The 12,320-nt window shown below is 46.0% G+C and overlaps 2 protein-coding genes and 3 non-coding genes across 7 annotated transcripts in view; 3 read left to right on the plus strand and 2 right to left on the minus strand.

The window, feature by feature from the left end:
- Window positions 1-825: 825 nt before the first annotated feature.
- LOC114444125 (U6 spliceosomal RNA) lies at window positions 826-931 on the plus strand. Its single transcript, XR_003671515.1, has one exon. It is a non-coding gene; the product is annotated as a U6 spliceosomal RNA (small nuclear RNA).
- Window positions 932-5,379: 4,448 nt separating this feature from the next.
- Window positions 5,380-5,452, minus strand: trnak-uuu (transfer RNA lysine (anticodon UUU)). Its single transcript has one exon. It is a non-coding gene; the product is annotated as a tRNA-Lys (tRNA).
- A 600-nt stretch (window positions 5,453-6,052) lies between these two features.
- trnar-ucu (transfer RNA arginine (anticodon UCU)) lies at window positions 6,053-6,144 on the plus strand. The gene is given in 2 exon segments: window positions 6,053-6,089; window positions 6,109-6,144. It is a non-coding gene; the product is annotated as a tRNA-Arg (tRNA).
- A 401-nt stretch (window positions 6,145-6,545) lies between these two features.
- LOC114445545 (fibrinogen-like protein 1) lies at window positions 6,546-9,160 on the plus strand. The gene is made up of 6 exons (XM_028420677.1): window positions 6,546-6,605; window positions 6,913-7,081; window positions 7,358-7,517; window positions 7,585-7,682; window positions 7,740-7,828; window positions 9,134-9,160. The coding sequence occupies exons 1-6, from the start codon at window positions 6,546-6,548 to the stop codon at window positions 9,158-9,160; spliced, it is 603 nt and encodes a 200-aa protein (XP_028276478.1).
- The window catches only part of LOC114433456 (microtubule-associated tumor suppressor 1 homolog), a 34,602-nt gene continuing 30,543 nt past the window's right edge, over window positions 8,262-12,320 (minus strand). For all 3 annotated transcript variants that reach the window (XM_028402149.1, XM_028402221.1, XM_028402063.1), the window contains exons 11-18: window positions 11,502-11,625; window positions 11,344-11,434; window positions 10,951-11,056; window positions 10,794-10,867; window positions 10,427-10,525; window positions 10,197-10,313; window positions 10,024-10,121; window positions 8,262-9,490 (exon numbers count right to left, since the gene is read on the minus strand). In XM_028402149.1, the coding sequence (XP_028257950.1) occupies window positions 9,277-9,490; window positions 10,024-10,121; window positions 10,197-10,313; window positions 10,427-10,525; window positions 10,794-10,867; window positions 10,951-11,056; window positions 11,344-11,434; window positions 11,502-11,625 (923 nt within the window). In that variant the 3' untranslated portion in view covers window positions 8,262-9,276. The remainder of the gene's footprint in view (window positions 9,491-10,023; window positions 10,122-10,196; window positions 10,314-10,426; window positions 10,526-10,793; window positions 10,868-10,950; window positions 11,057-11,343; window positions 11,435-11,501; window positions 11,626-12,320) is intronic.

Below are 12,320 nucleotides of genomic sequence, written 5' to 3' on the forward strand. Positions count from 1 at the left end.
AGGGAAACAGCGCCACCTCGTGGTTTTGCTCAGATGCTGCATCCAGCTCACCCAACGCCGACCACACGATAGATGTTTTATAAATTAAACCAGCTAATAAATCTATTATAAAAACCTATTTGTGATGACAACATTTATTGTACCGTTTTAAATTTAAGTCTGACTGAAAAATGGTGGAAGAATGTTATTTGCTCCATTAAAAAAATGTTATTTTTTTTTAATTTACATTGGTATAGATATGCAATTTCCCCGTTGTGGGACTAATAAAGGTTTATCTTAATCTTAATTTTGTATATTCATGTTCTTCGTATTAAACCTTACATAAACTATTCTGAAGAAGACTTTATTCTTATAATGTAACAACGTTATTGTGCAACCGGTGTAATAAATATCAAAATACTGATAATTTATAAGCTTTGCTGCGTCTTTTTCTAACGATAAACATTAATAAACTGGAAGGTTTATGCTAAAATAAATAAATAAACGCACTACATCGCAACACTTCAACTAGACATAATACTGTAATTCCAAACGACCAGTAGATGGCAGAAGAGACTAAGAAACAGATAGAATTCCCATCAGCCCTTGTGCGGTTCTGAAGGGTATAAAAGAGAGAGGGGTTCTCTATAAAGGAACGATACAGAGAAGATCAGCATGGCCCCTTTATAAAGGAAGGGAGGTGTTCTTCAAGGTGGATGTTGTAGTTCGTTCTTTGACGATATAAACCCAGTTAAAGCACTAATTAAGTTCAGAATCTCGACACCATGTGTCAGACCGCCGATAAAAAGGTGGAGTATATATACATGCCGAGTACTGCTTATTTTCGTGTTACTTCGGTAGCACATATACTAAAATTGGAACGATACAGAGAAGATTAGCATGGCCCCTGCGCAAGGATGACACGCAAATTCGTGAAGCGTTCCTCATTTTTCCTCAATTTTTTAAATTGAGACTTCAGTTTGCCGAGAAGTAGTTACAGCTACTGCTCCACCTAGCGGTAGCCAATATGGACGATTGTTTGCCGAAACAGATTTGGTCAGTTATACACCTTATGGATTGATTTAAAGGATTTAAATGCTAAATATAATTTGAATTGTTTTGATGAGATCTATAAGAACGTTTCACAGAATATCCCAAGTCTTTATCCAAGTAATTAAAAATATGTTGCATATACCAACTCCAAAATTACATAAAGTGAAAATAGATGATTTACACCTAATAAGTACTTACTCTTAAGTACTTATATATTGTATATTATATATTATACAGGTATAACAAAAAGCTTACTTTTAAAGATCCCTAACCCTAACCCTAAGTCTGAAATAGTGACTATTCGCACAAAATACTACCTGATTTCTCCAAAATGTAAAGAAGTTCACTCATTATGAACAATATTTATCCTTCAAACAAATATATATATTCAATATTCAAACTGAATTTCTAGTGAATATTATTATTATTATTATTATTTTTATTATTATTATGCATAGACCAATGCAGATCAGAGACACTTGTTGATATGTTGTGGTTTTCGGCACCATGTTCCACAACATTGTCAATCACCACCACTTGTATTTATACAGCAACTTTTGTCCAAATTATTCAAGCATTGCTTTATTGTCTAACAATAATTCATTAAGCTCAAGCTGAACTACGATAATTAAACACTGCAGAACATTCACAGTTGTTATGGCTCTAAAAGACGCTGTTTATTCCTGCACCAAAGCAGATAGTGGCAAGAAAAAATTGACCTGTAACAGGAAGACACCTGGAGCAGGACCCGGCTCATAAGGGGGGACCCTGCTGCTGATGGCCGGCCGGGTAAACAAGAAGAAGACGTAGACAGGACAGACATGCAGCAAACATCATACATTACATGACAAACATCCCAGGTTGTTGTTATAATACTGCAAATTAATACTGAGTATTGCATTTATTTATAATGCAGCTTATACAGCATTAAGTCAATTACACTAGAGCCAGATAGTCGGTCCTATGATAACTGTGGCTGAAGCCATACCTACAAAATATCTGAAGCCATGCCTATTGGTCCTATCACACTAACAAAATATAAAACACCTCTAATATAGAAATACTAACAACTACACAATGAAAGGTAAGTGCACAACATTGCACATTAAAAATAGTACAGGATATAAAGTACTAAAAGTAAGTAACAAATTAGTAAAAGGTAAATGAAGCTCAGTGTCATAACAACAACCTCCAAGCTGTGGTACGACAAACACAAACAGTGTTTGTGGACGGTCCAGCTGTAGCGGTGGAAGGAGCATGAGGAGGAAGGGGAGCTGTGGAAGTGAAGCTGATACGATAGACGCCATCCTGTCCTTCCTCCGCTGATTGAACCTGAGAGGAAAACCGTGACAGTGTGATTGACAGAATAAAGAGACAAATAAATAAACAGGTCTTACCACTGTGACAGGGTGCGCTGATTAGCAAGTGTTTTGGCATCAGTCTGGTGGAGGTGGCAGAGCTGAAGGAGCCTTTGGAGAGGTGGCAGCTCCTGCCCCCTGGCCAAGGATAGTGCTGCACACAGGATGGTATGACATAAACAATATGCAGCATGCAGAAGTATTTGTTGAGTGGATTGAAGGGCTGAATGGTAAGTATGGGTTGTACATGGCTGGTATGTGATATGGCTTGTCGCGGTGGGAAAGCTTGTTGCACAGGCTGATGATCTCTGCAGCCTGCTGATGCGTGACAAAGGCATGGTGACGCAGTTCCTCCAGAGCCTTGGCCAGATCAGCAACCTGACAGCAGCCACCGTGACCATCTGGCCCAACAAACACATGCAAAGCACAGACATGACTGACAAATCCTTACAGTGTGTTCACACACAGCTGACCCTCAGAGAGAATGAGGAAAACAGAACTTTGTAGTACTCATAGTCTTATCCTCCTCCTCAGCCTGCTCCACCTCCATCCCAGGACACAGAGGGCCCTGCTACAGGAGGCAGCAGGGAGCTCTGTGCCTTGAAGAAGCGCACTGTGATGAGACAGGCGTGAAATCTCATCTGGCACCAGATTCTCCTCATGCCCCTCTTCCTTCCTTCTGCCTCTCCCTCGGCCTCTTTGACATCCTGAGTACCAGGATCCCAGTCAAGCTCCTGCTCCAGCACATGATATTACATTTGACAACATCTAAACACAGATGAAAAAGCTGACATAACAACAATAAAGATCTCTACTTAGTCCTCAAGCATACCTCTTTACCAGCCTGCTGCTGGGCATCTGAATCTGGATTTGTGGTTTCGTCTGAATCAGGCAGAGAAAGACTGGAGCAAGCCGCCGGCGGGCCGTCTCTGACATCTGACGAAGTAGAAACTGAAGTTATTTAAGTGTAGTAAGAAACATTATTGTGATAAAGTCGGTCGGTAAAACCACCACAACAACAAAAACAACAGCAAAATGAAGAATGAGTCTTTGTAATAGGCGTCATCAACATCATCTGCAGGGGTGTCAGGAGTAGCATCAGCAGAATCCATGAGCACAGAATTACAAATTAACTAATTATTCATTTGTGAATCGAATATTTGAACCTTGACATCTGTATTTAGCTACTCACCTTGTGGTGGGGGTCCCAAACGAGGGACCCCCACCACAAGGTGAGTAGCTAAAGGTGTGAAAGGGGGGCCCTTTTTAAATCCATCTCCTGTGCAGTCGTTTAGTGTCGTCACCTCTATCAACTGTGTTTTCTTGAGACAATGAGGTGTTTAGGGACCCTGTGGAGCAGCGGATCAGTTGTCTCTCTGTTTTTGTACTCATGCTTGGCTTTGATCTTCCTGCCAGACAAACCCAAATACACAGAAGGAAGAATTTGAGAAGAAGGAAGGAACTGCTCGAAAAGAATGTTTTAATAACAGTAAAAAGAAACGTGCAAACTAAGAAAGCTGAAAGTACTGGAATGAGCAATATAATAAATAAAGAAATACTACAAATAGTCCTACACAGTCTGTCAAACAGTAAAAATAAAAGTGTAAAATACGAAATCAAGCTGAAAGTACCGGCATTATCTAAATTATCTGTGTTTATCTAAATAGTACCAAAATCTGTCAAACAGTAAAAAAATCAAATTGCAGGACATTGCAAACTAAAAACTAAAAAGTGTAAACACAAAACAGCCTGCGTAATATTTGCACTTGCCGTCACAGTGAACAGGGGAAAAGCTGTGGTGCACGAGCTGGAGCAGGAGCGCTTGGACCACTGGCAGCCATGAAAGACAAGCATCTGTAGACACTCTCCCCGGCCTGCTGCCCAGCACTCGTCCCCTCCTCCTCTGCCCGCTACACGTCCAGGGAGGTGTCCTCTTCAGACGCAGCTGCACGGCCCTGCAGGAGCTCAATGTGGTGAGAGAGGGCCAACTCCTCTTCGGGCACCAGGTTCTCCTCATGCTCCACCTCCTCGAAGCACCTGGCGGCCTCTTCCTCAGCAGTCGCATTGGGCGCATCAGGGTCCAGCTCCTGCTGCAGGACAGCCCCGGTCTGGGAGTACAGGTACTCCACACCTATTAGCTCTCCTGCACACGTTTGGAGACACACGTGATCTGACTGATGATACTGAACTCAGAGGCAAAGCACATCTCACAATCAGGGCTCAGATTACATACCTGTGTACGGTCTGAGCCGACTGTAAGCCATGACCGGCACCGTTCCCATGTACTTCTGGGCCAGCCGCTCAAAGCGCTGCAGCCTCTCTGCACTGTAGCAGCGCAGTGCCATCTCTCACATGTCCTGAATGAGCTGAATCTTTTGATGTTTGAATGGTTTGAATCGGCCCATGCATTCTGAAAATATGCTGAGCCAAAAAACGTACAGAATAATAATAATAATAATAAAGACGTAGAAGAACAAGAGTTTGGTTGCTGGGCAACCAAACTAACAAGGAGGAGAAGCATAATGTTTAGCAGAACACTAAGAGAGAGTTCCTCACTTTAACACAAAACAATAATTTAATTATAACAACTACATGATCATAGGATATTGAAAACCAATACAGTGATGCTATGACACAGTAATACTACACTATCGTGGTAGAGGGAGGGTCTGTCATTGGTCAATTCGTGGTCAATTCGTGGTAGCACTCGGCCTCGTGATTGGCCGTCGGCGGAGGCAGGCGGGAACTGGCAAATTGTGGTAGAGGACGGCTCCGTCATTGGTCAATTCGTGGTAAATTCGTGGTAGCACTCGGCCTCGTGATTGGCTGTAGGAGGAGGTGGCTTGCTCGACACACGGGCGGAGGCAAACAATCACTTTCAACCTAGTTTTAACCCTAACAGCATCGTTTTAACCCTAACCTAATCTTGAGTTAGTGTGGAGGCTCACACCCTCAGAGATTATCAAAGAAATGGACTAAAAAAAACTTACGCCCGAACAGGGACTTGAACCCTGGACCCTCAGATTAAAAGTCTGATGCTCTACCGACTGAGCTATCCGGGCTCTGCACACTGTTCTTCTCGGTGTGTTTTACTACGAAAACAAGTACGTTTCTACAAGGTATTCAGTGTGTTATGAAGCTCTTTAGTATTAAATTACTGACGATGACTGATTTGATGATTTGAATGAGATGAAAATATGAAGAATTCAGCTGTAACGTGTACATGTTGCTATATAATCTGTGCTAAAGCTGCTTTTATTTCTAAGGCAGCTACAACCGGAAGTCCGTGCGTTTTCTCAGAAGATGTCGGCCGGTTTCTTTTACGGATCCAAATGCAAGAGCAGCACGGAGATATCAGTCCTTGCAACAGAAGGCTTCGACCTGCAGCTGAGCCGCGACAGAGGGGCGGGGAGGAGCGGCCTGGGCTGCGGGGCTGCCGTCGCCTCGTACTGCAGTGACCGGCTTGATAAAACTCTATTAAGGCTTAAATCATCAGACCGTAATGATCCCGCAATGGGTCCATTTTTCGTCAGTGCCGTAGCTGCGCTAGAGCGAGCCCTACACCATTCAGGTCAGGTGGAAGTACAGGTTTTATTATGCTTTATAGTCATGAGCTGTTGTTGAGCTGTTGTTGAGCTGTTGTACAGATACGTTCAACAGGTGGCTCCGTGGCGCAATGGATAGCGCATTGGACTTCTAGTCAAGCACTTGAGAGGTGATTCAAAGGTTGTGGGTTCGAGTCCCACCGGAGTCGCATTTTTGACCTACCTCGCTGGTTTTCCTAATTTGGAACATATCTTTATGATCGTAAACGCAGTATTGTTATTACCGATTTTTTTTTTTTTTAATCAAATGTTAGCCGTAATGCTAATGTCGGTAGCGACCACCGTGTGGGCAAGCATCACGTGGACGGGGCCCGGAAATAAATAAATGTGGAAATAAATACATGCTTCTTTATTCATTTGTTGCCAAATGTACGTATTTCTGTTTAAAAATGGCTTTCCATATACAGGTTCAGTCTGTAACTCAATGCAGATGATCATTCTGACCATTAGGGGGCGCAGTCTGATGACCTCCAGTTGTACACAGTGATGCTGCTGCACCGAGCAGGCCCTCGGGACATAAAGGCAGGAGAGACGGAGGAGCAGGTCATTGATGATGACACAGCTGAGGACGTCACTGGTCGTTCTGCTGCACTTGGCTTTATCTGCGGCGGTCAGGCAGGTCAAGATTTTTTTATTAAGCCTTCTAATAAAATCAACCCACAGTCTGCTGGACATGTTTGATTTTATTTTACTTCCTCCCACTCCTATCCGGACGACCAATACATACATTGGCTTTGATGTATTGTTGTTTACTTTGGGGACGGCTGACCTCCTGCTTGTGTTATGTCTGAATAAATAGATATTTTTCCAATTATTTGTCAAAGAGAAATATGATGTTTATCATATTACCCGTGGCTTCTCGTGCTCCTTGTCCTCGCGTCCATCTTGCCTTACAGTCTCTGTGTCTCTGTGTGCAGGCTCCAGTACCGTGTGATGAGAAGGTGACCCGTCTGGAGGAGGAGATCCGAGGCCTGAAGAATGTGATCCACAACCAGCACCGCTACATCCTGGAGCTCCACCGCAGCCAGTCCCTGCAGCTGCAGCACCTGCCCAGCTCACACCTGGGCGCCGAGAACCTGTACAGAGGTAAGAGCAGCTTCTCACAGGGCGGAGGTGTCTCTGTCCGCCCTGGAGACACATCAAGACAAAATAAGTATGCTTTGACTTTGCAGTCATACACATTAAGAGAAACATCAGCACATGTCGGAACACCATGTCCCACACTGCCTCAGCTCCTCCTCACCTGTGCACACACTGCTGCTGGTGTTTGGTTTGTGGAGCTTTGAAGGGTTGTTGCCCTGGAACTCTGTCAGTGTGGAGTTCTGCCTCGTTCACTCCCCTCTCTTGTCCCCGTGTGCACAGACTGCTCCGAGGTGTTCGGAGGTGGGAAAGTGGCCAGCGGGCTGTACCTGATCCGTCCGGACGGCTCCCCCACCGCACTCAGCGTCTACTGTGACATGAACAATGGGGGAGGATGGACCGTGTTCCAGAGGAGGAGGGACGGCAAGGAGAACTTCGACAGGTAAATGTGAGTGTGTGTGTTGGATTTACACACTTTACACTGTGGAACAAACACACTGTGTGTGTAGGGCCTGGGTGGAGTACAAGCATGGATTTGGAGACCTCTTCTCTCCAGATGGAGAGTTCTGGCTGGGCAACGAGCCTCTTCACCACCTGACCGCACAAGGTGTGTGTGTGTGTGTGTGTGTGTGAGCCTTCACTTTAACTCCTGTGTGTCTTTCAGGAAACTACGACCTGCGCATCAACATGGAGGACTTTGCAGGGAACGAGCGATATGCTGAGTACAAGAACTTCAAAGTGGGCAATGAAAAGGTTAAAGAGACAGAAATGATAAACTTCATCACACACTCATATGTGTCATACTCACAATCATATACATACATATACATATATATATGTGTGTATATATATGCACACACACACACATATATATAAGTATAGATAATTCTTGACATTAACATTGTCAATTTCTGTGGACAAAAAAAATTATTTTACATTTAAATTTATACATTTCATTTGAAAAATAAATAATTTGTTTATATTCAGTAGTTGAGTAAATTGAAAGTGTTTTCTGAGGGACAGCTCCAGCTCTTCTGTTTCTCCACGCTGTAGCCGAGCTCGGACTGTAGGCTGAAGCGCGCGCGTGTGTGTGTGTGTGTGTGTGTGTACGTGTGTGTGTGTACAAGGGTATAAACACACACACACACACACTCTGTACTGAAAAGCCAAATAAACAAGTCTGATCTGCTGTCATACTGTATTTATTCAATTCTCAAAAAAAGCGGAACATTAAACACTGAGGCATCATGGGTACATCTGAGGTTCTTCAGGAGAAACAAGGTCAAACTTCCCGGAATCAGTAAAACAGAGTTTCTGGGGTTTTTCTCCGAGACCCCAAACGAAGAGTTTAACTCTTCACAGTACGGGCTGCTGTGACGAGGGGACACACCCATTTAAACTGCATATTTGACTCTGAGACTGTGTGTGAGTGTGTGTGTGCGAGAACTGGCCTGCTCAGATTTAACGTCCATGGGTGATTACATTCCACAAAGTATTTAAGGTAGAGGTTGTGAGGAGCTTAGATGCAGGAACAGGCGTCCATGTTGGATCAAAGGTTCGTATGATTGAGTTCGTCTTCAGAGGGATAGAAAGTCCGTTCTCTTCTCTCAGAGGGACAGGAAGTCCGTCCCTTTTCTTTCAGAGGGACAGGAAGTCTGTCCTCTTCTGTCAGAGGGACAGGAAGTCCGTCCCTTTTCTTTCAGAGGGACAGGAAGTCCGTCCTCTTCTTTCAGAGGGACAGGAAGTCCGTCCTCTTCTGTCAGAGGGACAGGAAGTCCGTCCCTTTTCTTTCAGAGGGACAGGAAGTCCGTCCTCTTCTGTCAGAGGGACAGGAAGTCCGTCCCTTTTCTCTCAGAGGTCTGAAGCACATCAGTGATTGAGCTTCGCTCTTTGGAAACAAAAAAAAAACAAAAAGGCAAAGATCTGCCAAACCCAAACACATCCAAGGTCTTCTCTCAGGAACAGGAAGAGTCCAAAGTGTAGGACGAAACAAAAGGTTTGGACAGTCATAACGACAGTGAGACTATTTACAGACCCTGAGCCTGTCGTTTCCTTCAGAAGAAGCAGGCGTTTGGTGGAGACTGACTGAGAGCGAGGTCAGTCCCACGCTCAGCCTTAAGTGCATCGGTGCCACTGCAACGAGTTCTGCATGTACAAGTCCGTCCAGCGCCACTGCTGTCCTCTCCGATAACAGCGCGAGGTTATCTGGGCGATAACGGCGCAGCTGTGGGGAAGGAGGCAGAGTTCCTGGGTGAGCCGAAGGGTGAGGTGGGTGAGAGGCGGCGGGGGCTCGCCAGCAGGTCACCGTTGTGCAGCTTCCACAGCAGCTCCTCGTTCTCCATAGACAGCCGCTTGTTGACCTTGGACTCTTTCTGCAGAGTCTGCTGCAGGATGGCCTGCTCTGTGGACAGCTGCCTGCAGGGGGAGACAGAGAGCCGTGAGACGCTGCAGGAGGACGGAGGACGGTCAACACAGAGGCCAACACTTCATTTAAACCCTTTCATACTCAGGCTGCATCCTGCTCTAGCCAGATTGATTTTGTTCCTCAATCTGAACATGCAAATCCGGTTTAAGCTGGACTGATTTTAATCCGATTCGGTAAAATCTGGATAAGGTCTGAACACAAATGTGATTAGTGAATCCAGTATATTTGCTGTTCCCCGGCTTTGGAGGAGCAAAGATGCCGGACTGAGCCTGACAGGTGATGATTTGATCCCACTAGATTGATCTGATTTAACCCTCTAAACTCCATGACCATCAGAGAGTCTGAGGATTACTCCTGTTTCTACACGTTCTGATTAAAACATTCTGATTTCAGATTCAGAGTGTTCGGAAGGAGCGAAGAGCAGACGGCTCAGCTGAGGCAGAGAGCTGAGTCACCATCCCACCTCCTACACACACACAGACAGACAGATGCATGCACACAGACACACACACACAGGACATACTTGGAGAGTGCAGCGTGTTTGTCCATTCTGGCCTTGTAGTCCTCGTTCTCCTGTTGGACTTTATTCAGACACTCCTCCAGCTTCACGTTAGTCTCCCTCTGAAACACACACACACACACCATGTTACCCACAGGATGAACATCAGCATGTGATCCAGCTGGGTTGATACCGACCAGTTTGTCCATCTCCATCAGCTTCTTCTCCTTCTGGTGCAGCTGATTGTTCTTGATCTCCAGCACCACCTTCAGACTCTCCAGCTCCTGCTCCAGGTACACAGTGTGGGAGTCCTTCTGCACAAACAGACACACAAACAAACAGTGAGAGCTTCAGGCTGCGTGGCTCCTCCTGACCAGCAGGGGGAGCAGCTCCTGCTGCAGGATGAGCTGGACTCTTGAGTCTTTACCAGGTTCTTGTCGGACAGTATTCGCCTCCTCCTCTCCTCCTCAGCCTGCAGCTTCTCCGTCAGGTCCAGCTTCTCTGCTGACAGCTCAGATATCTTCTCCTGGTGGAAGCAGACAGAAGCATGAGGACAGAATCAGCAGCAGCTTCCTCTGAGCTGTACCGTCAGCCTGCAGTTCAGGGTTTTGGCAGAGACACTAAAGTTACAGGAAAGAATTTTCCCTGATAAATCAGCGCCGCTCCTTCAGAAGAACTTGGAGAATTTATACAGAAATATTTCTCAGAAACCTGCAGAGAACTCTGAGTGTGTGTCTGCGGTGAAACAGTCTGTGCAGACACACACTCCATTAGAGACGCATTGAGTTTCTTACAGAGAGCGACGTCTGCGTCTCCTTCAGCGTCGTCTCCAGACTCTGCAGGTCTGTCTGCTGGATGGTCTTCAGCTCTGCACACACACACAAACACACATCAGCACCAGAAAGACGGCAGAAACACAAAGGTTCACACACAGGGTTTGTCCTCACACACCTTGTATGGACGTCTCATACTGCTGTCTGAGAGACTCCATCCTCTGGCTGTGTGTCTCTTCCTGGTTCTTCCTCTCTGCTTCCTGTCGGCTCCTCAGCTCCTCCACCTGCACACACACACAGAGCTGCTGTCAAATCTTCATCCTGCTTCACAGCCTCCTCAGAGAGGACGACAGTGTCTCCACGACATCTCGCACATTCATACTCATGAGAGGCGTGACCATGACATAAATCCATAAATCTCTGGCAGCCGTGTGTGTACGTGTACAGCTTCTCTGGGTCTCACGTCATGTTTACACTCTGCAATTATTTCATTATAACACCAACATGCATCGGCCTGTTGATCACTTCACTGTGTGTGTGTTCATGTGTGTGTGTGTGTGTGCGCTCTGACCTGCTGCTCCATCAACATGCGGTACTTGTCAGCCTCCTCCTGGTACGTCTGGTGCACTTTGTCCCACTCTGTTTGGTAAAAACTCCTCAATCTGAAACAGACAGGTCAGAGTCAGAGCGTGTGTGTGTGTGTGTGTGCAGCAGAGGTGAAAAGCACACCTTTCCTCCAGCTGCTCCAGCTCCTCCTTGTGTTGCCTCTCCAGCCTCTTTGAAGCCTCCTCCAAGCCGACACGCACCTCCTCCTTCTCCGTCTGCAGACGCTCGCAGCATTGTGTCGATGTTACTGAACAACACAGAGAAGAAACAGTTTGTGTGTCTGTGCAGAAAACATTACAACGTGTGTACAACCTTTGGCTAAACTAACAGTTAGCCAGCTAGCTGCAACGTAGTTATCAATAATGTCAGATCAATGCCACAGAGCTGGTCAGCATGCTAACAGTCGGGTAAACAGTGTTCATCCAATCAGTGGTCAGGATGCTGCCCGCTGTTCACTGAATGACGACAGGTGTCGCTGTTATTGTACCCATGATTCAGAGCACACACCAGCCCTCGTGCGTGCTGCTGGGACACGCCTGCACACGTAATGAACAACACACTTGTGTTTCAGTATTCAGCCACATTCCTCTTTAATTACCCGCACGGCAGGCACGCCATCCCACCGCCAAACATCTGCATGTCAGCTCAGAGGAATGAGGCGGCACACGCCGCTCTGCCTGCACCAATCAGCACGCAGCTCTGATTCATCAGAAATATCTGGGAATGTCCTGAGGACGAGCGGCGCACCTGGACCGCTCAGCGCACACACAGACACCGACAGGACCGTCAGTGGAACAGCTGGAGCTGCACAGCTGCTGCGTGTCTGAATGGAGCTCTGTGAGGACGCCTGTCGCCGTGGTGACAGAGACACAAAGCTAACGACAGCTGATGGCAGCTTAGACACATGTTCTTTATCACAGAGCATGTGTGTGTGTGTTCAAA

The sequence above is a fragment of the Parambassis ranga genome, chromosome 1 (assembly GCF_900634625.1).
Source record: "Parambassis ranga chromosome 1, fParRan2.1, whole genome shotgun sequence".
Lineage (NCBI taxonomy): Eukaryota > Metazoa > Chordata > Actinopteri > Ambassidae > Parambassis > Parambassis ranga.

What these genes read in the sequence shown, in the direction of transcription:
- LOC114445545 (XM_028420677.1), top strand. Translation starts at nt 6,546, where the DNA reads ATGATGACACAGCTGAGGACGTCACTGGTCGTTCTGCTGCACTTGGCT. An exon ending in ACTTGGCTTTATCTGCGGCG is followed by an intron (nt 6,606 to 6,912) that starts GTCAGGCAGGTC and finishes CTCTGTGTGCAG; the next exon opens with GCTCCAGTACCGTGTGATGA. An exon ending in TCAAAGTGGGCAATGAAAAG is followed by an intron (nt 7,829 to 9,133) that starts GTTAAAGAGACA and finishes CGTTTCCTTCAG; the next exon opens with AAGAAGCAGGCGTTTGGTGG.